At 47.6% G+C, this 23,329-nt stretch overlaps 1 protein-coding gene across 1 annotated transcript in view; it reads left to right on the top strand.

Moving 5' to 3' along the window:
- Positions 1-56: 56 nt before the first annotated feature.
- LOC125751885 (DNA-binding protein RFX7-like) overlaps positions 57-23,329 on the top strand; it is a 29,216-nt gene continuing 5,943 nt past the window's right edge. The window contains exons 1-5 of the mRNA XM_049031283.1: positions 57-510; positions 14,115-14,148; positions 20,537-20,622; positions 21,364-21,486; positions 22,198-22,317. Coding sequence (XP_048887240.1) covers positions 377-510; positions 14,115-14,148; positions 20,537-20,622; positions 21,364-21,486; positions 22,198-22,317 — 497 coding nt within the window. The 5' untranslated portion in view covers positions 57-376. The remainder of the gene's footprint in view (positions 511-14,114; positions 14,149-20,536; positions 20,623-21,363; positions 21,487-22,197; positions 22,318-23,329) is intronic.

Here is a 23,329-nt window from a genome sequence, read left to right as displayed (position 1 = left end):
TCCCCGTGCGCGCAGTGCGCATGCGCCACCACTGCCTGGCAGCAGTCGCACCGACAGCGGTCGCAGGCGTGCACGTCGTGTCTCCTGGCTGCAGCAGAATCGGATCGACGCGTGTTTTCCCTCCCCCTCCCCTCCCGTTTTTATTTATTTATTAATGTTTTACATACGTGCGGCGCGCTTGTGTGTTTGCAGTCTAGCTATGGCTTCCTGTCGTTTCATGTAGGTGGATTCCGAGGTTAAAGCAAAGGCGCTCGGCGGTCGGGCTGGGTTAGTGATGAACCATAGCCGGAGAAGGACTGTTTTCTCTAGGTCCAGGTCGAGGCCTACTTGTTAAAGACCACCCCTACCCTTTCCTCCCCTCCTGAATCTCGTCGTGATGGCTGAGAATCAACAACAACCTGGTCAGCACCAAAAGCCTAATTCGGGAATAGGCTCTTTACCAGCTCTCGTTCCGGGACTGCAGGGGACAGAGGCCAGTGTGCTGCAGCACAAAATAAAGAACTCGATCTGGTAAGAGCATAGTAAACACGTCCAACATGTGCATTATCCCACATTTAATTTTTTTGCACGTTCAACGGATATTGAATTCGTGGGGGGGAAAAAGATCCTTGCTTTTAGTTGACCACTGGTTTGTTGGTAGGTAGCCGTCTGTATACTTTACAGAATGATTGCATGGCTGACAGTCGCCGTTGAATTCATGTTTTCCTACACCGAATTTTTGAGAGAACCATATATCGTGGTTATTTTGCTGTTTTCACTTCTCGTCTCTCTATTTTTTTTAATTTTCGACTAGATAGCCGGTACGAGTTCATTTACAAGATCAACAGTTCAGAATTGTAGTTAGATGTCGCCGGCTGTTTATGAGCTGATGACAGCGGATGCATTTTGGTTTTAACGGTTTGTGAATCGAGTCATTACTGTAAGTTGACTGGCAAGACTTAAAATTCAAGGCACTTTCTACCATGGTGCGCATTTAAGCGAGAGTGAATCTGGTCATTCATGAAAGGCGAGCATGGACATCGTGGCTGAACATCCCGCTGTCACCGACAAGGGTGGCGCACCGGTGCTGTGTAATGGAAACAGACGTCCGCTAATATAATGCAGACAGATTGTGCTTGAATCGCTCTACTGCAAATGCATATTAATCGATAGCACGGGGCATAGATTTGTTGCATCGAAACCGGTTGCATTTGGGTGGCACGTTTGGTGATGTTGCTATATTGCAGTAGGACTAATATTGCATTGCAACATGACTTAGGGGAAAGAAACCAAGCGACGGCCGATTATATGTATTCACTGGGGGTAAATAATTGAATTGGGATTCCCTTGCTGGACGGGATGCGACGAACAGGTATCATCTGCAAGTGTATGTCTGCCGGTAATGCTGCCTGGTGGTGGATTCATCGGTATTCCGGTGGTGGAAACGCTGACTCGATTTTTTTTAACCCCCTCCCGACTCATCCACCCCACCCTGTTTTTTTGCGTGCTGTTCATAGAGAAACGAGAAGCCAGCCATGTACCTATAGGTCAAATTAACAGACAGTGCCGGTGGTGATTGCGACGATTTATTCTTTTGACGGTATATTATGTGAAGAAATATAAAACACGGACATTTATTATATTCGCACTGACATTTCTCTTTAAAAAAAAAAACACACCAGATGATTAATGAGGACAGCCTTTTATTTTTTGCAGTGTTTCCGAGGGCTTATGGCAGCCGTAAATAGCGGTATTGCCTGCATGTTACTTACGTGGGAAGTAGTGTGTCTGCTGTTAGCCGCCGCAGCCCCATGTGACCATAGCGTAGAAATGCTCGTCACATGCATTGTTCTGTTAAATAAGGTTTTTAAATCAACGTTGGCATATTTTTACGATTCTTCTCCCTATATCACCTCGGGGATATATGTTTCTCAGTATATGCCGCTTAAATCGTTTTTAAAAGCTCAGTAATGTCAAGTGGATGTTGGACCTTGGTTTTCAGGATTGCATGGCGGTAGACTGAAATTTAAGATCTAGGCATGTTTTTTTCTCTCTTTCTTTTCTCTATATATTACACAGTCTTAGGTTGGTCAGCAGTTATAGAAGACCAGCATTATCATTAGTCTCTGTCATTAGGCATTAGGCGTCTGTTTAGGATTGGGTCTTATACCTGTTGGTATAAAACCTTAGAAGATTGTCATATTCTTACAGAATGTATTTTGGAAAAGTAAATTATTTTCTCATATTCCCCTACTCCAAAGATGGAACAGAAGCAGACAGTAGGATCTCAGTGATGAAACAGTATTTAAAAAAAAGAAAAGAAAAATTGAAAAGGAAAGAAAATGTATACCAGTGAAAGTACACTAATGGGAATGAAATATGTACAGGTAGCACTGCTCATATCCTGTCCATGAACATAGTAGCTCATGAGAGCATCTGTCATACTGCACCCAACTGACCCTATTAAAACCACAACAAGGCCCTTCATGCTGATGTGGGTCAGCTGGGCTGCTTTGTGTGTCGAATCAAACACGTCCTGCTCAGTAGAACCCGGTACCTTGCCTTTGTCCATGTTCTCTTTGGTTTGCATATCATTTATATTTAAAATGTAATAATGGTTGGGGGTGGGGGTGCGGAGGTTAGCCCTGTTGCCTCCTACCTCTGGAACCGACCTTTGAGGTTCTGACCTGGCTCTACGTCTGTGGAGTTCGCATGTTCTCCCCGTGTCGCCGTGGGGTTTCCTGCAGGTTCTCCGGTTTCTCCCTACAGTCCAAAGACATGCTGAGCTGCATTGGAGTAGCCAAATGGCCCTTAGGTGTGAATGTGTGTGTGAATGGTATAGAGGATGGATGGATGGATGGATGGATGGGTGTAATAATGGTTTAGTCTTCCCATATACTGCACAATTACCTTTCATCAGTGCTTATCCAGCACAAGGTTGTGGTTTGCCTGAGGTCTGTCCCTGGGCTCACACCCACACACTGCGGGCAGGCTAGAGACACCGGTTTGCTTAGCCATGTGTTTTTGGACTGCAGGAAGGATCTGCACAGGCAGAATATACAGACATCATGTATGCGGAGCCTGGCCTGAGAACCAAACCTATAATATATTATACTGCTCATTTAGCATGGCTTAAGCTAGTTGCACAAATATTTGCATACAATATATGCAAACTTATAAGTGCGAAATAAGACATAAACATGTTTTTCTAGTATAAGTTTGTTGAGTGGAATGAGCTCTGGAGACACCGTCACTCACCAATAATTGTTTTATGGGTTTGAAGTTGTTTGAAGATTGATACATGTTGTCTTAATGCTAATGCATAATGCTTGTCTATATGGAAAAATACTGTGTTTTAGGATTTGAATTGGCCTTTAAGGGTGGTAACGTATCCTTCTCTAGTGGGAGGCCGAAATCGATGGCACTCCAGGTAAGTGTGTTTGACATTATTATGGATTTACAGAAACCGCACTCCGAGGCTTTTAGGTGCTCTCATGCTTTTATCAAGCGATGAACGGACCTATGATGATATCAGATTTTACACGCATGTGTGTTTCATCACCGCATTTTGTGTACACTTCTGAAAGGTCTTTGGTAACAGGGCATTGGCGGTTTTTTTTTGATCTATAGCTAGTATTTTAGAAATAATTTCAAACATTGTTTATCATACATTTGAAATATATTTTGTTGAAGTTAAACTTTTAAAGTATGTTTTGCTCTTGATAGTATCTTTCCTTGCTCATGTGAAACATGCAGTGTTAATAGGCTCAAATTGTGCATGAATAATGAGCCCCGTCAGGTCAAATTTGTGAATTCAGGTCTCATGCGTTTAACAGCATAGAACAGGAATCCGTAGATTTCATGCTCCCAGCTGACTTTGCTGAGTTTCACTGCATTCACTGCATTGCAAACAAATCGGACTTTTCGAAGGCTGACACTTATTCGTATTTTCTATGATTTGGCATATTAAACCGTTGGGTTTGTATAACTGTTTCTGTTCTTAGTGTAAAATAGTTTTTTTTCCTGTTTTATAAAAATCACTGAAGCTCATTTGTTATTTAATATTAAATGCTTCAGATAGAGGATTCACTTGTGCTTGCAGCAGCAGACCGCTGCCCTACGCAGGATATACAGCCTGCCGTACCACAGAGAGGCGTAATACCCATTATCTACAACTTCTGCAGCACTTTGACATCTTTGAACGCTTTTTTTTCCCCTTAAGCCTCAATTCCTTTGTGTTAGCTTCTCTATTATACCACTAAACTTTCCACTGGCAGCTGCCCTAATGCATTCCCTAACAGGCGTACATGTTGTATTTGTGTCTGTTTATATTCTTCAGGTAATCAGTCTTTATTATAAACTTATTTTGAATAATTGAAATTCGGTTTCCATTAAAGAATATGATAGAGCTAATGTGGCTAGATTGGCCATTTCTGTCTGCTCTGACGGGCCCAGTAAGGCTGCTGGCTGGTTTGTGACCATTCGGGGATTCCTCGCCGAGGCACTGACCACGCTGTGGTGTGACAAAACAACTCATCAGCTGTCTTGCCAGTGAAGCCCTTGTGAAGGTTCGGATGAGCAACCGGCGTTTCGAGATTGTGATTCACTTCAGATAGTCAGCAGCTTTTATTAAGCCGCAAGTGTGTGTTGATCTTTCCATTCAAAACAGTTGTTGACTCATCTCACATTTCATTTATATTGGCCACCGTCAGATTTTCAGATTTTTTTCTGTCCTGGTATAACTTTCACTCCATGAATCATCCCAGGCTCTTTTTATGGAGCCCCTGGGGGGGTGAGGGGCCTTCAGGAATATGTTTAGGTTTTGGATCTCTTTGGTCATGTAAGTGGATTATATTTAGTTGAGATTTAAAGGGCACACGCCGAATTTCCTGAGAAATGAAACCCTAGGAACTGATTTTGTTGCTTATAGCAAGCATTCACTAATCAGATACGTGTAACTTTTAAATGCACCTTTGTTTTGCGTAACTCTTGTTCCTTTATAGCACTTGTTTCATTCTGATATATCAGATAGGTAATACTAGCGATCACCAGCCTGTCTGAGGTAAAAATGGCATTTTAATCAAAATGTCTGTCAGAATTACCGATGGTGTGACCCATGGGTAGTACTAGTAAATTAGGGCGCACCCTTCTGTAACTATCCATGCATCTTGCTTTTCTGCAGTTTGAAGTTTTAGTATTGCTACATCTACACCAGTGTTTCCCAGTCCGGTCTTCGAGAACAAGCAGTCAGTCCTCATTTTACCGGGAGCTGGGATGGAGCAAAAACATGGACTGTCTGTGGATCTCCAAGGACCGGTTTGGGAGACACTGCACTACTACAAAGATGTTTGCCGGATGCTTTTAAAAATGTTTTACGTTAATTAATTTTGATCCAGGTCTCCCATGTTAGATCCTGCAGTTCCCATTAAAAGACACAAGCCCAGGGTTTAAGGCGGTCATGCGCCTTCGTGGCATTATTCCCTGCTCTGTGTTACTGCTACCAAGGCTGTTGTCATGGGGAATTATTGAAAATGATAACAGGCAGCTTTGGCTTTCATATCCTGGTTACCGTAACGGTGTTTTCGGAGGTGCACTCCGTGAACCAGCCATCTACTTACAGGTTGAATGAAACAAGAGATTAAAGGTTTTCGTGTAATTCATCGCGGAGTTTGCCAGGTGGTCATGGTGCTGGGTTTGGATGTGAATATCAGTAATGTGCAGTGACACACAGATCCAAGCCATGCTTGGTTGTTTTATACCTGCTGTAAGTGCTGCTGAATACGGGTAACAGGTTACATTTGTCTGCTATATATAGGGCACATGTGATGTACAGAAATTCTGCCACCTTGAGTGTGCTACCTTGGCCAAATAATGCTCCTTTTTGTAGTTAATCTCGACAGAAACATAGGAAAGGTGTGGGATTTGGGCCCTGCTTCTGTTAATCGATCTTAAAATTTATTGACAGTTCTGTTACGGGAAGGCAGAAAGTCCTGTTATTCCTGGGTAACTTTTATTGTTTGTGATAATGTGTCTGTAGAGGTTGTCCCCTGTGGTCAGTATTGAGCCTCAATTCCATGCTTTGTGAGTAACTTGCAGTAATTTCTGAAGTCTAAACAGTGGATTGATATCCAGTTCACGTGTTTCTTGTAACAATTTTACAACATAACAGCGATACTTTACTCATTCCCATTGGGAAGCCATGCCGACCTCGCTGTCCGTTTGACATTTGTCACAGCGCAGCATCCAATAGTGCTATCACTCTACAGGCCATGGGATTTGAACCAGCAACCTTCCGATCACAAGCACAAGTTCTGACTGTCTAGCATTCCATGAATCTTTCCTCCCATAATTAACCACAGAATCCCTTAGGCTTCATTTAATGAATGGAAAATGTTTAGTCAAAACAATTTTTAAAAAAAAGCTATACGAAATATTCAGCTATTGGCTAAAATACCAAACCAAGGGAGCTGCAGGGGCCGTTGATTGGCAGGAAATCTTCTCACTCTGTGCGCAGGAAGCCATGCTTCAGAGATGCTTAAACGGGCTGTAGAGGGAGTGCTGGCGCACAGTGAGCACTGTGGAAACGTAAGAAGAAACCGCAATTAAAAAGGAAGCGTGGAACTGTGTTGTAGTGCACAGGGGAAAACATTCAGTAAGCAAAAGTGAGTCATTAATCAGATGGGGTGACTGATTTTTACGTGTGAGATTAAGCATCCAGATTCTGTGTGAGGAAAAAATAAATAGCTGCAGTAAAATCACACATGCAAAGAGGTAAAAAATGGCTTTGCGGGAAAGGTAATACTGGGGAGAGTTAATTGGTTATGAAAGTATAGTATTGGGTTAGTTAAGGTTGGATAATAGTCTCTGCAGCTGGATCTCATTCGCTGGACTGGCACACATGCAGATGCTTTGGGGATTACAGATTTGGTGATGGTGCCCACACGGCTAGTGTTTGTTTTCCGAAAGCTAAGAATAACCGTCCCGCTTGTCTGAGACTGGAAATGGGAGTTCGTCCAGTGATATGCCCGTCACGGCACAGTCAGGTCAACGGCGCGCGTGTTAAGCACCTAAACGTACACCTAATTTAACCTGCACGTCCCTTATAGGCACAAAAACATTAAGCTGCGGGTTTCCAGGCTTGTATTTTGTTGATACGAAAATGCTTCTAAATGGCTGAAGAGGTTGAGGAATGTTTTAACGTGAGCTGATGCTTAGACGTATGTTTTATAAGGGCTTTGTACTGCGATTTAAGGCCTCTGATGCCTGCTTGTGTAGACAGATGGTCGGCTTGGTTATTTGGGTCCCCTTCCTTGTGCGACAGAGGCCTTTTCCACCAGCCATCCTGAGGTCGCCAGTCTGCCTCCCAGAGCAGCAGGCTCCCTGCCATCCTAAATGGGTTAGTGTCATACACGGTCATATTTATCATTCCGAATTTGGGATTTGCTTCAATGGCCACTGTTCCCTTGTATTTAGCTGGCCCCTTAATCCTTTTTATGTTTTGCGAAATAGCAGACAGTTTAAGTGTTCTGTATTGAGCTGTTTAAATAGATTTAAGTGAAAATGATTTAATATAGGTTGTTTTATTTGGTCGTTTTTTTGTTCATGCAGATTATGTTTGCATTTTGTTTTCGCCATTGCCGTGTAATCTGCGATTTAAGATGCAGCTGACTTCGCATTTGTAGGAAATAGTGGATTAGCTCGCGATGCTGTCATGTCCGTCCTTGTAGGTGATTCCTCTTGTCGAATTAAAATGGAGGCTTTTATCGCTTCTGGTTTTTATCTGTGAAGCCTGAAGTGGAAACTCATTTTGTGTGTGTGTGTGTGTGTGTGTGCGCGTGTGAGAGAGAACCAAAGGGAGGCAAGTAAATCCCAGCACAATGTGGATGAATGTCTTCAAAGAGAATTCGAAATGAGCTTTTCCAATCGCAAACATGGTAGCGGAGCATGTTTCTCCTGTGCAGCTCTCCTGTTGCCAGGGCAGACATTTTCTTTCCTTGTTTGTTGTTCTTTTTCTGTGAATGAACAGTAGAATTCATTCACGGGTGGGGGGGCAGAATGGACAATCAGACGAGCAGAGATGTTAAGTGGTATCTTATTGCATGGCCCTTTCGCTTCTGTCTTTATGAACAGTGGTAGTGTTTCCGTCAATCTGTAATGGGGGCGATTTGGAGCCGAATGCCTCGATGCACTAGCCTCTCGCCAGGGCATCCTGAACGGGAATGATGTGCGAAACCCATTGAAATCCGGTCAGGATTCTTCCCAGCGCTCAGTTCAGTTCAGCCCTCACTTCTAGGAAGCCTTATAGATGAAAGTGAAGGGGCCTCATTTCCATTGCGTCGCTGCTGAGACCTGGCTGATGGGGGCATCGATGCTTCTCCTGTCTGGCCCAGGTGTCCAGCCAGAAGGCGAGCATCTCCGCGAGTTTGAAGCCTTCGTGGCTACTTTTGGAGAGAACTAAATGTGTCATTTGTAAGCTTCTCCTAGAAGAAAAAAATAAAATAGTCAGCGTCTGTTATGTGGCTGATAATCACCTATAAAAGATCCCTCATTCTGTGTTGCAGATGAAAATAAGAGTTCCGTCTTTCTCATTATTCCCTGTTCCATTAATGGCCTTTTTCTGCTGCCATATTAATAAAAATGTTCCATTAAAGATGGATGAAGCTTCCCTTATAAAGTTTCTCTTATAAACAGTCAAAGTAAACATCACAAAGCAGATGTTCTGGAGCATTTGTCTGATTTATTGTAGACTTGTTGTCCATCTTAAAGGGGAATCACACCCATTTTCTGACAAGGTTTTTTAGGTAAAATGTAACTTATAAGCATATTACAAGACAGTCATGATATATAATTTTTTTACTGAAAGATCACAGTGTCAAATTCATCTGATCACTGCTTTTCTCCTAATGCAGTAGGTAGCTGCCGATTGTGTTTCTTGCTGTCTAATGCTGGTTGATTTGATCAATACTTTAAAACATTCTCACATTGCATCCACTTTTTAAATCTTGCTTCTCTTGTACAGTGAAAGGCAGCCATGTAGATGCCCATGAAATGCATACAGGAAATGGTATGAAATTGCTAACTGTGGCCCACATGCCAGAGGAGAAACACATGAAAAGAAAATCTTATGTTTATACTTACAGGGAAACAAACTGTTTGGTGCGGAATCCTGCCAGCACCAAAGATGGTTATTTCTTCATGGGTAAACCCTAGAAAATAAATGAGAGTAGGCAAAACCCGAAAATGGCTAATCCCCGCTGCCTTGTGAGGGGGCGGTCATACTCCAGTGAAATCTTAACCCCCCCATTTATGTTAATTAGACATATCCTCCCCCTGCCCCCAGCCAGCCCTGCGGAATCTGTCTTCTTCCTGTTGCTGTGTAGCACAACCTGGTGTGGCTCTACATTAGTTCTGCCTGGTAGGCTTTCAGGAAGCCCAGACCGGCGTGAGAACGTCACAGCCGTGGACCGGTGCATCGTAGGCGAAGATCTTTCCCATCCAGAAGGTGACCTCTCAACCCCAGTTCCATTTTCTCTGAATGATGATTCACCTCCGTTTTATTACAGGCCACGGTGGAGATGGTTGTGCAAAGCCTGCTTGGGAGACACTGTCTGTGTGGCGTTTGTGTGGACTCTGTTTTGGCGATGGCTCTCTTGACCTTCTAATTGAGATGGAGATGGAGACGGCAGCGACTCTTGAATCTGTCTGTCGCACCTTCTGGACAGGTGGCGGCTTCCAGGGTCATCTGTAAGGGGTTTTACTGTTTAGTCATGAGATGTCTCCTTGGTCTTAATGCGGATGGAGTGCTCTGAATGTGGCTAGGAGGTGCAGACTTCCTGAAGCTTCTCTCCTTTTGTATTTTAGATACGGGCACCAGAATCCACTGAGACTTTAATAAAGTTCTACTAAACCAGTTCTTCCATGGTGTCCCACTCCCTGTCCGAATGTTTTCATTCCAGCCCACACTACTTTTGACCTGCCACATTCATTACTAGCCTAACAAAGATCATGTAAGGCTGATTAAGGTAGGGTTGGAATGAAGACTTTCTGGCGGTGGGGCGGGGGGGGCACCAGGAACTGGGTTGACAACCACTGTACTGAACAAACTGACATGGCAGCTTCTCTGCCTGCAGTGTCTGCCCTGTGTCCTCGTCCCTAAAACTTTGACCTGAAATTTTGTGTTTCAACTGAAGGCAGCCTTTTCTGAGATGTATCTTATATAATATCTAGAAGCACAACACAGGAACCTCACGGTGGATTTTGAGTTTCTGAAGCGATATGGCCGTTGGCGCTACCGCTCTCTCGTCTTTAGGGTGGTCAGGAAGCAGTGATGTCTCTAAAGGTGTGGTTCAGTGTGCTACAGTCTAGCTGAGGGCATGCTGTGCTTTGGAAAGATCTCACCTTAAGTAACTGTGATCTCCCTTCAGAACGGCTATTATTCAGCAAAGAGAAAAATCCCTGATCTCACAGAAGAGGTGTGAGTGCTTCATTTCTTCAGGTGACTAAGAGAGGCACAGTTTAAGTTTACAGAAACCCAAATGGGCCGCACACAAGGTCAGCCTTGAGGGATGCTTTAATATTAGTTACTGATTTGACAAAACAAGGCTTTGAATAGAAACTAGTTGGGGACTGTTTTAGATCAGAACACAGAGACCATTTTCACAAAGGCTGCTCATCGGTAGAGTAGCGGACGAACTGTTCTCAGATTCATGGCAGGTTTTTAAATATCAGCACATTGTGTCAGGGATTTTATTCAGCCCAGAATATTACGCGATTATAAAAATTGTTTTTGAGTCACCCCTAAAACAGCCTCGTTCCTGTCCAAATGGCAAGCAGGTCAGTGTGATACAGGGGTGGGAAGCACATAACAGGCACCTTAATAGGGTGCTGGGGTTTTAATCTGAACCCCCGAATGGCAGATGTTTCAGATTTAGCAAAGCGGGAAGCTGGACCCTTGAAGCTCGATGGAGCTGTGGTGTCCGGCACAGGAGACCGCCTCGTACTCCGGAGTACAGGCGAAACGCACTTCTGTGAGGAACAAGCAGTTCTATTGCATGTAACCCAGGAGACGATTCTGCTCAGATTCCTGTTTCGCGAAGTGGGATATACTTTATCGATAGCGACGTTTTCCATTTGTGTTTTTGCCCATTTTAACCCATTTTAACCTATGCATCGCTTGTAGGATGCATTTTAGCTCTTGAAGGGTGCCGCCAAGGCTGTGATAATGGCAGGATAAAGGGAACTGGCAGTGCGGGGGTGCCCTTGGGTTGAGTGGGGCCAGGTCTTCCCCTGACAGCCAGGCTGATAAGGGTGTTTGTACCGCGAGGTTCGGTTTAGGGCAGGCCGGCTTTGAGGCTGCCTCTGCACGCCTCTGTAGCCAGTTGCTAGGGTTTAGCGGCAGCAGACAGACCCCCCCCCCACCCCCACCGCCGCCGCCCCAGCCTGCCCGCCCCTGCCTTTGTGTGGCAGCCATATTGAAGCAGCAGGCAGTCGGCGTGGGCAGCACCCTCACTGCCTTACTGTTTACATGCTGGATAAATGATGCAGGAGGAGCAGCTGGGCTGGTTTCTGGGGCATGGCGGCCTCGGCCCAGCCCGGCCCGACCCACTCTGCTGTTTCAGAAATCAGGCCATTCCGGAAGGGGGTCGAGTGGCGCGCTTTGCAGGCGGGCTTCCCTGTTCAGACTCCGGATCGAGAGCGTCGGCGCTGTAGGCCTTCGTTACCCGGATCCTGTCAACAGCCAGCCCGTCCATTTCTTTTGGCAAGACCCACAATTTAAAGGCTGCTTCAGCCTGGGTCTCTGCTCTGTGTGTGGAATTTGCATGCTCTCCTTATGTTCAGTGTTCAGTTTCCCCTGGAACTCCAGGTTTCTCTTGCAGTTCTAGTAATCTAGATCTAGACATCTAGTTATGGAGTTGGTGTCTAGAAATTTATAGAAGTGTTTATATCCTGTGTGATGGACTGGAATTCCCTGCCATCTGCCCTGTGCTGTCTAGGCCAAACTCACTGTCAGCTCGCACTATTAAGTGATCAGTCGAGAGAGTGTGTGTGTGTATTTATATAATGAAATCAGTATGCAAATACACAATTGTGATACTTCATTAATCCCTCGGGAAATTCTCTTTTTTCGCTTTGCTCCTTCTTGCTCTCCATGCAGGTGAGAGTAAGCTTGGGGGGTCATAGTGAAGGGCCCCCCACAGTACCCAGGGTGCGGGGGGTTGCAGCTTTGCATAAGGGCCTACGGACATGTGACTATTCTGCCAGGGACAGGTTCGAACTGACCACCTTCTGATCACAGGCACAGAGGCTTAGCCCACTGAGCTACATACCGTGTGTATGTACACAGACACACACACACACACACAATATGCATATTAAATATATTACAAAAACATACATGTAAATTAAAAGCAAAAGTGACCATTTTTCTGCGGCCATTGAGGCTGTTTGCGGGCTGTTGTTACTCTTCCGAGATGGCGCTCTGAGCGTGTGCGAAATGGCAGCGACCACAAAGGCAGGAGGAGGAGGAGGAGGAGGAGGAGGAGGAGGAGGAGGACATGGAGAGGAAGAGACTAGGCAGCCGTGGTGGCCACCGTTGTGGGATTCAGCTGAGCACACAGAACGACGCAGGGCAGAAACAGCAAAATAATAATCCTCTGTGACTCCGCCTCCATGCCTGCGCCCGCGCACACACACACGCACACACACACGCACACACACACACACACACACACAGCGTGTGTTGAAGGTCGTATGAATGGAAGCGTGCCTCTTGTCCTTCCGTGGCTCTGGGGCTCTGCGGACCCCACAAGGGCTGCCTCGTACCTCGCGGTATGCGATTCGCATGCGGACTCCCGCTGCGTTACAACCACGTTATCCTGCCCAAAACATCTGTCGTGGGAAGAGTGGCCTGGGGCTCCGCAGAGGCGATTAAAGGGCTTAGTTTGTCTAGTAGAGTCCCGTCAGGTGTCGGCGGGGTGGGGGGGGGGGGTGTTGAATCGCGATTGAGCGACGGGAAAACAAAGGTTCCGCGGTGCAAGACATGCTGCCCCATGCTGTCGCTTGGGCTGTGGCCATGTGACGTCCATCTCGTGCGGACGGCTCCCCGTAAACGATGCCGCACCAAGCTGCCCGTACATGAGGCTCAAGAGTCCATATGATAGTCTTTTCTAATAGCAGTTAATTAAGTCCGACCGGCCCTGTCTCACCTAGAAACAGCCTATAAAAATCTTACCGTAGTGAAAATTTATTGTATTTTCCTACTTAAGGTCCACCTAGAAATACGCTGATCAGTCCCCTCACACATCGTAATCGCAAAAAAAATGTGTGTCTCAGGGTCTCAATTAACAGTGTCATGCCCAAACAGTTGTGCCTGCCTTTTTTTTGTGTGTTTTTGGAATACCTACTGGGCATTGCCGGATAATGGTGCTTTAGGGAGAAGTCTGTGAAATATTTTTCTCATTCAGAGTCATAAAAATCAGACTTACTGCCCATTTGCAATTCGTAAGTCTCGGTACGTTCCCATGGAAACCTCGTTTGCGTCGAAAGCCCAAGCCGACCTGTCCTGAAGTGACGCTCCCGTGGGCTTACAGCATGAAATTGGGTCAGAGTGGGGGGTGGAGGTTGTGGTGAGGGTGGGGTGGGGGGGGGTAGGGGGGTGCACCGCAGCGGTGATGTCATTGTTTATTTGGTGGCCCCAGGCCTCCATCTCTGAACCTCGTGCCCATAGATGGCGGTGCCAAATTGTAGCGGACAACGGGATGTGTTTTGTTGTCAGATGAGTATGATGCCCCAGCCCTGTGTCAGGTGGTTAAAGACTGAACTCTCAATAGGGGGGGGGAGCTTTTTCAGTACCTGTGCCGGTTCACAGCGGCTCCTGGAGCACCAGACCTCCGTGTCTAGACAAGGAGGTATTTTTAGACCGCCGATATTTGACATAATATCTATCTGTGCATCTCCCTTCTCTCTTTACACATGGCAACACGCAGAGCTGAGATATATCTGTTATGGAGAGGGTCCTGTTCTGGGGGGGGGGGGTCCATACTTCACATTCTACTGGTATATTAATAAGTATGTTCCTCACATGCTCAGGTTACATGTTTACTATTCTAATCTCTCTCTTTTTTCCCTCCCTACAGCAAATCAGTACAATCAAAAGTGGACAACATACTGGTGAGTAATTAGTGCCTGCGATGACTTCATTTGTATTTCCTCGTGAATGCATAGCCTCGGCCGCATGCCGCCATTGGCCAGCCGTGTTTTGTTGCTGTGCCTGAGCGCTCGGCGACCCCGGCCAGCTCTCCGCCGCTTCACCCGAGCAAGACGTCCGGCTGACTCATTTCCTACGTCCCGGTACTTCCTTCGGAGGAATCCGTCCGCCGCGTGTTAAGAAGGCGACTGGGGGGGGGGAGGGTGAAGTTTGTAGTTTGTGATCGTACACGGGCGTAGCGGTGACCTTCAGGAGTGATGTCAGCTCTGCAGAAAAGGGCCCCCAGCTGACGTAGTGGAACTGCATGCAAATGCACTGTACCTCCCTTTCATAAGACATAGGGTGTGGGGTGATTTTGGGAGGGGGGCTTGCTTATGTTCATCTGAAGTATAGTTGAAATGTATGAAATTTGGATACATTCATGTACAAAAAAGGCAGGTATGGATGCTCTGGCTGCTGGGAAATGCTTGTTATTGAAGAGAAAAGCAGCATTATGATGAGAGGAAGCCAGTTTCAGATAGATAAACAAGAGGATGAAGCCGTCCGCTAGGCTGAGGAAGTTGTATGGAGAAAATTCAGCATGTAGTCGACACAAAATCACCCCCCTGCAATGTCTGCCTGGGTCCGTGCCTTGAAAAACTCCAACCCGTGGATTTCAGCCTTAAGGTTCTGCAGCATAGCCTTGGCCAAGTTCAGTGCCGCTGAACTGTAGCTGCTAGTTATTAACGCAAAACTTTCAGACCGGAAGAGAGACGGGAGACTGTGGCCGTTGTAGCGGATGCTATGCTGGTCAGTCCTGCTATTAAAAAAAAACACAATTGAAATGTTCATAATCAATATCAGTGTGAAAAATATGGCACAACAGATGGATCTACTTTCCGGAGCCTTCCATAAGTGGCACCAGTAAAAACACACCCTATAGAAAGTGGGGTCGCTGAGTTCAGTGACTCTTAATGCGAGTCATGACATGAGGTGTTTATCGTCTTTAGCAGTGTTTGTCTGCTTCTGCTCTGTTTCCCCAGTCTGACCACGACATGAGTGAAATACTTACATTTACATTTAAAAATCAGTTTACACGCACATGCATACTTTTAGAAGTTTTGATGATATAGTCTTTGCGTTCCATCCTTTGTAGTACAATCTGAACCTGAATGAAAGACTGAAAAATGAGCATGTTGTAATTCTGTCAAACTGATTCAGCTGCTCCAGGCTTTTTTCTTTGCATATGAAACACTGATTCATCTGCAGAGTCATTGTGTGCAAACAGGGGAAGGTACTCAGGCAGTAAATAAAGAAACTCCCTGGCCCCAGTGCGTGTTTGCCTTGAGCTCGAGACGCGCTCCTCGAGATCTGTCCTCTTACACTTTCTGCGCTGTCCTGTGTGTGTCTGCCTTGAGCTCGAGACGCGCTCCTCGAGATCTGTCCTCTTACACTTTCTGCGCTGTCCTGTGTGTGTCTGCCTTGAGCTCGAGACGCGCTCCTCGAGATCTGTCCTCTTACACTTTCTGCGCTGTCCTGTGTGTGTTTGCCTTGAGCTCGAGACGCGCTCCTCGAGATCTGTCCTCTTACACTTTCTCCACTGTCCTGTGTGTGTCTGCCTTGAGCTCGAGACGTGCTCCTCGAGATCTGTCCTCTTACACTTTCTGCACTGTCCTGTGTGTGTCTGCCTTGAGCTCGAGACGCGCTCCTCGAGATCTGTCCTCTTACACTTTCTCCACTGTCCTGTGTGTGTTTGCCTTGAGCTCGAGACGTGCTCCTCGAGATCTGTCCCCTTACACTTTCTGCACTGTCCTGTGTGTGTTTGCCTTGAGCTCGAGACGTGCTCCTCGAGATCTGTCCCCTTACACTTTCTGCACTGTCCTGTGTGTGTTTGCCTTGAGCTCGAGACGTGCTCCTCGAGATCTGTCCTCTTACACTTTCTCCACTGTCCTGTGTGTGTTTGCCTTGAGCTCGAGTCGCGCTCCTCGAGATCTGTCCTCTTACACTTTCTGCACTGTCCTGTGTGTGTTTGCCTTGAGCTCGAGACGTGCTCCTCGAGATCTGTCCTCTTACACTTTCTGCACTGTCCTGTGTGTGTTTGCCTTGAGCTCGAGACGTGCTCCTCGAGATCTGTCCTCTTACACTTTCTGCACTGTCCTGTGTGTGTTTGCCTTGAGCCCGAGACGCGCTCCTCGAGATTTGTCCTCTTACACTTTCTCCATTGTCCTGTGTGTGTTTGCCTTGAGCCCGAGACGCGCTCCTCGAGATCTGTCCTCTTACACTTTCTGCACTGCTAGTACGTTTTCCATCGTAAACTCGAGTTCTTTCAGATGCTCCAAGCGTAGAAACGTGACTGGATTGGATTGCGACTCGAAACCGGAGAGCCGGCTTCTATATCAACTTGGGGAGGAGATCAAAGATGCTCTTTCTCTCGGTGGGGAAACAGCACTTGAGAGTGGCACATCGCTGGAGGATCCTGATCCCTCGCTGCAAGAAGGTTAAAAATAAATCTGGGCCCCCTGGTTTGAGGGCTGCACCCCTGTCTGCTGTTGTGGTCCATATGGTTTATCTCTATCCCACGCCCCCCCCTCTTGTCAGGGCAGTTTAGCACCACACTGTTTGGTGCGTTTTTGTGTGGAACGGGGCTGGTGAGCACACTAGCAACTCTCGGGACTCCCCGGGCATTTTCGGCTTTCCTGACGCAGTTTGCACTGCACTCCACTGCCCCCGCCTTTGTGCACAAAGGGCTGCGGGTCCTAAGAGTGCTCCCTTTAGCACTTGGGGCCGAGGGCAGAAGGGAGGAGGCAGGTCTGCTAAGCCAGGCCTGTGAGACCGACGTGACCTCCGTGGTCCAGACTGCCGCAGACCTCTCTGAATGTTGCAATCCCACACAGAGCCTTGCATCAGAATCTGTCTGTTAAAGTTGCTTAAAAGTCATATTCTACCTCAGTGCTTGTTTCCACCCCTGCCGACACTTAAGACAGTTTTTAAGACCTTCTGCTGCCCCGTATTACTCAGTGTTTATTGGCCCCTGTTTTCATGTGGGGTGGTTTTTCAGTTTATTAATATTATACCTGCAGTCACCAGTGTAACATAGGGGTGGTGTTTAAAAACGAGGTATAAATGAACAGATTAATGAAAGCCAAAACACTAATATTTAGAGTTTGTTTCCCAGGCCACTGAATTATTTATAAACTAGATGTTGGCAAGTTCTTTCCAGGGCAGTGATGGCGGGAACTCAGCCGGGTTCAGTATATACCTCTGCATTCTGAACCGAATCACTCTGGATGGCGGAATGGTTGTGTGTGTGTGTGTGTGTGTGTGTGCGCGTGCGCGCCATAAGGATAGGTATACCCTGCATGCGCGTGTGTGTGTGCATGTGCGCTCGTGCCTGTGAGGCCAGCTCTCAGGACTACTGATCTCTGAAAGTGGCACAACTGTGTCTCGTTGACGTGCAGTTGATGAATTGCACGCTGACAGCAAAGCCTTCATGCTGATTGGACGGCTCGTTGAGCCTGGCTGCGGGCGACCGAGTTCCGCAGATCGGCATTTGCTGGTGGCTGGTGGGCGGGGCATCCCCTTCATGCCCCACTCCGCGCTCTGATGGGATGAGCTGCCCCGCTAGCACAGATCACTGAAAGCTGCCGCTGTGTGTGTGTGTGTGTGTGTGTGTGTGTGTGTGTATGTGTATGTGTATGTGTATGTGTGGTCCGTTCAGGCATTAGGGCTCAGCAGTCGCCGCAGTGGCATTTCCGGCTCCATGATTTTTGTGGCTGTTCAGCTCCGCCTTTCCTGACTGGTGCAGGTGAAGTCAATGTCGAGCGTCCTGTCCCTGTGGCTCAGGGAGGTGTGGCTTGGGGGGGGGGGGGGGGGGGGGGGGGGCAGGCTGCTCCTGAGACGGTTAGGGATGGTTAGCAAAAGGCTCTCCTTTGTCTGTGCTAGCGGAGGCACACATGTGTCGCTGTGTGTATAGTCAGTGCCTCCACACACACACACACACACACACACACACACACACACACACACACACACACACACACACACACACACACCTTCAGCAGGATCTCACCCCCGTGCTCGTCCTCATGGTCTCATCGGTGCAATTTCTGCTCTGGTGAAAGACTAGAAGGCGGGGTGAGGGACCGCTGTTCACGTCCCCCGCCCCCCCCCCCCCCCCCCCCCCCCCCCTTTCTGAAGTCCTCGTCACACTGCCGACACGCACACACATGCACACGCGCACACCGCACTACCACTGCTCAGCGGCTAATAGCGTTAGCCATTCATGAGCTCCCGTTCCCCTAGCAACAAAGAAGCGAATAGAAAAGATGGGGTGAGATGCGTCTATTCTTAGAGCCCAATTGGAGCGGGCGGATCGGTCCGGGGGGAGAGCCGCATTTTGGCGGTGGGCCGTCATGGCTCTGCTGCAGCTAACCCTGGCGAGCGGCTACTCGCCTGCTTCGGTCCTGCAACACCAGCGCATATTCGGCCCCAACCGCGCCCGCCTTCCAGCACTGTCCGCCCCCCTGCCCCGATGCGCGTCTCTGATCTCTCTGCGCTGCAGCCAGATGCTCCGTCTTCCTCATTTCCTGCAGCCTTTCAGGTGCCCTGCAAAGGTGACTTAATCACGTTTACGAGGGTTGTGCTCTCGTCACAGTGCAGACGCACCCCAACTCTGCATCATCACACATGCAGGTGCACTTTTTTATGTGCAATTTTTCTTGTGTGTAAATAAAATTAAAAAAATTTCTTAGTGCTCGACTTCTCGCGCAATATGCTTGCATATTAAATACACTTATATTCCAGTTCTATAGCAGACACCATTGAAACAAAGGTCTTGTTTACGTCGGATTTACTGTCTGTTCGTGCTGGCAGCAGATTAGGTATTTCTCGGATTAACGCGACCTCGGATGACATCATCTTGTGGGGGTGGTGGTGGTATGGGGGGGGTATTTAAGGGAGTTGGGGCGCTGTCTCCCAGGTCCTGTTTTTTCTGGCTTATCTTCCTCTCTGGTTTTCTAAGTTTGTGTTCTCTGTATTGTAGCCTTTTGGGCTAAATCGCCCTCTTTTTGTGTCGAATAACGTGGCCCCGCCCATCAGGGCACCTTCTCTTCGCAGTGAGACTGCACTCCGATAAATTTGTGTCACAATCGCATTCCGGCGACGGCAGGCCAGTGAAGGTTTGGGTAGCGAGCCACTCCGTTCGCATGTGTGCGCGTATTAACGTCTGTTTCCATCCTTCGCTCTGCCCCCAGACAGAAGGATTTTGGACTTTTTTCGCACTGAACGGTAACTGGGCCACTGAAAACCTCACTCATGCTGTATAGGGGAAAGACAGCCTTGGCAGTTCTAGAAAATGCAACATTTTTAGTGATTTCTTCCCGTTTTCAAGTGCTCAGCCCAGCACTGGTGAGCTGTTCCTGGAGCTGGGTTCTCGTCTGCCCTGTGCTACTCCAGCAGAATTTAAATCGCGCCTGCCCGTCCCTGCTGTCTTCCCTATTCCCTTTGAAGCTGTGGGTCGTGGCGGCGGGGCGGGGGGTGGGGGGGAACGGGGGGGGGAGGGTGGGCATTAGCTGTTTGTAGCTCTAGGCCCCCTGGCTTGCATGCAGCACCTTAACATGCAGCTGTTCATGTTGCCAGACGGGGTTTTGGAGATTATTACAATGCATATATGTAATAATTACAATACATACGTAAACATTTTGTTTTTGCTCATCCTCCAACACGTCCAAGTGTTTCTGAGGCTACTTCACCCTCTCTGCCCTTATTTATGTCAGCTGTTTTGTTTATATACCGTTAGCCCTGCCCCTGCACTTTGGCACCTGTTCCCAGTAGCCCCGCCTCCCTCCCTGGCCGCCTTGTTGTTATTTCCATGCTGTGGGGAGTGCCGGGCTGTGCACAGCGTGGGGGGGGGTTTAAGTTCAGGGTGCCTCTGCTCCTTGTGTGGCACTGCGTTCTTGCACACAGGGCCCTACCCGTGCTCACTGCGACCGCAACCTGAAGGTACCGAAGTCTTCCTTGCCTTAGATTTAAGGGGGCGTCTGTTCATCATGTGAACTTTATAGAGTGGAATATTCAGAGCAGTAGTGTACACTTAGGGCGGTCGGTCAGCGACCTCATGCCTCCAGCGTTGTGGGTTCAGCTCTTATCCCCGGTTCCTCCCTCATTACTTTCAGTCCAAGGACATGCACTTTAGGTCATTCGGTGCCCAGCATGGGACTGTCGCCTCATCCATCGTGTCCCCCGCATTGTGCCCCAAGTTCCCTAGTATAGGCTGCAGTTTCACACTCACCCTCACATGCATTACCGTCCTGCGAAGATGGATGCATGTTTCCAAGCGAGACTTTTAAAATGTTACTGTCTTTGTTTTTGCAGCAAGAAGTTGAGAAGTTTACAGACATCGAAAAACTCTACCTCTACCTTAGGTTGCCTTCTGGTCCCAGCAATGGCAGTGACAAAAGGTAATTGCTCCAGTCCCCTGAAGGAGCCAGTTTTCGTTTAACAGGTGTCCGTTTTTTTGGGAGCGATGCAGCACCTGTATGTGTATTAGGTACAAGTATTTCAGGGGATGATGTTGATCCAGGAAGCTGCTGGGGTCAGTTTAAGCGGGTGCTCACTGCCCCCATCTCCTGTCCAGCCCAACTCCATGTTTCATCGGAGGAGTTTGAGTTAAATATATTTATCTTAGGGCTGCCACTTCTTAAGTTACAAAATCCAAGAGCATCACTGGCTTTTTCCCTGTGCAATATGGGTCAAAACCAGAGATTTCCTGTTGTGCTGTTTTCTTTCTTTTTTGTCTAGTCCCACCACAGCCCCCCCCCCCCCCCACGGGGGACATCTTTATTTTTACTTTCCGTTGCTGTTGTGCTGTTTTCAGCACTCAGATTCGTGGAAAAGCATGAGTGTCCCTGATTCACCAACAGCAGCCCTTGATAGCGACCGTTTGCAGGTTCTGGTCTCCATTAGTATCCGCGCATCTGCCCGTCACCCCCGCAACCACAAAATGGCACATGGAGTCCGTTAGGAATGCGGATCAGAAAAGGTCCAGCCATCCTGGATCACTCTCATCCTGCCAGGTTTCTCTTTTCCAGGAACGGAAAAGAGGGGGAGAGTAAATGGCAAATGCTCTAGAGAAACGAGCTGAAAGCGGGAGCAGGTTGGCTAAATTACATCACACCTCTAACTCTCCTGTCCTCTTCCAGCGACCAGAGCTCCATGTCATCCAGCCGCACGCAGCAAATTCACGCATTCAACTGGATCCGAAATCACCTAGAGGAGCACCCAGAGACCTCGCTGCCCAAACAGGAGGTCTACGATGAGTACAAGTGCGTAGGAGGAGCTGCAGTGACCTTTGTGACTTATTTCCTGTTGTTGTTTTTTTGGAGATTCGTGCTTTATTGTGTGGGAGGTGATTCTGGTCCTTAATCTAGATGTGAGCTTCAGAGACGTTTCTAGTGCGAGGTGCTTTGGTTAATCACTCGCCCACCACCCTTAACACTGATGCTGCTGTGACCGACCATTCTGCCCAATAGTTACAGCTCCTTGGGTTTCTCAAAACTACAGTGCAGTACCTTCACCTCCATATACGTCATAGCAGTGCAATATGTAAAATGGAAATATTTCTCTTCCTGTGTCTGATATTTCTATAGTATTTAATACTATGTTTATTGTTATGTGTATATGTATGTAATTTGTTGTTTATTTCGTTATACAGCTACTTACTGTCCCTTTGTGTAATCCACAAATGACAAATAAAAATCCCTGATACTGAATAAGCTGCAGAAACGTCACCAGTGGACATTAAGCATCAACATTGTTACAAATGTTGCATTAGTCACATGCAATTGTTAAAATACTCCATCATTTTCTAATAATCAGATTAGAAATGAATGAACAAACAGTAAAGTTTGTTAAAAATAAACATTCTGTTCACACTTTTCCCCTCCCGGTAACAGGGATTTTGGGCTCAGTTTGCTCAGTCAATCAGTGTTTTTTTTGTTTTACTTTTTTTAATTTATATTTTTGTTGATTTTCAGGAGTTACTGTGACAGTCTGGGCTACCATCCCCTCAGTGCCGCAGACTTCGGGAAGATCATGAAAAACGTCTTTCCTAACATGAAGGCACGTCGACTTGGCATGAGGGGCAAATCAAAATATCCTTCTCTGGGCGGCTTTTCGGTGTCCCGCCTGGCTGGGCCTCGGTCGCGAACATCTGCTCTTGTAGTTCATCTCGGCCCTAAATATAGAGCCGGGGAGGAATGAACAAACAGCGGGCCAGTGGCCGTTGAATGGCGGGGCACGCTTTGGCCTCTGGGGTGGCAGGCTGGGCCGCCACGTTCCACAAGCGTCTCGCATGCATTAAACTTTCGGGTCTCTGACGTCTGACGTTTTGGCATTTGGAAAGGGGACAGAGGCGGGGCAACATTAAAAATGTTTAGGGCAGGTGAACTCTGGAGTTAAAGGCGCGCTGGTGCACATTTTATTTATACTCAAGACGCATTCAGAAATAGACCTTGTTTGTTTTCATTGGTTGTGATGGGAACCGAAATTCAATATGACCTTCCGAGCAAACCGGGGGGTCGCTATGAAAGTTAAAGGCCATGGTCTGTGTGGCAGCGTCTCCGCGCCCCGAAACGTCCCGTATAGCTATGGGTTTTACTGTCCGTGGCACGTTTCAAAGTCCATGCCGTTCACCGTCAGCTGTTTCTGTGCCGGGCTGCGCTGCTGTGGCAACCATGAACCCGGGGTTGGAAGCACCGGCATGTCGGACGCAGCGGTCGCAAAGAATTCACAGCCCATTAGCTGTGAACTTGCGTAGCGCAGCTACATCTCCTGCGGATCGGCGTCAGGTTAATCATGGCCTCACAGGGCTTGGTGAACCACCCCCCGGGCGCGGATGCACTGTCCAATCAGAGCCGGGGGGGGGGGGGGGGGGGGTTATGTGTTTGTCTGCTAATTCTGTCCAGCAGGATTGTAACATTTAATAAAAAAAATGTTTGTGCTGTTTTTCGGGGACCTTCTGCAGCACGTGGTGCAACTCGGTCCCACTGGCTGGGATCAGGTTGAGTAGCCATCTCTGTCTTGGCTTGGCGCGTCACCATGGCTACGCGTTCCTGGACTGTGATGGAGACCCTCTCATCTGTCTTCTGTTGGGGATTGTGTTTAATT

The sequence above is a fragment of the Brienomyrus brachyistius genome, chromosome 11 (assembly GCF_023856365.1).
Source record: "Brienomyrus brachyistius isolate T26 chromosome 11, BBRACH_0.4, whole genome shotgun sequence".
Taxonomy (NCBI): Eukaryota; Metazoa; Chordata; class Actinopteri; order Osteoglossiformes; family Mormyridae; genus Brienomyrus; species Brienomyrus brachyistius.
The sequence above is the reverse complement of the archived record's forward strand: the minus strand, read 5'-3'. Positions and strand labels throughout refer to the sequence as shown.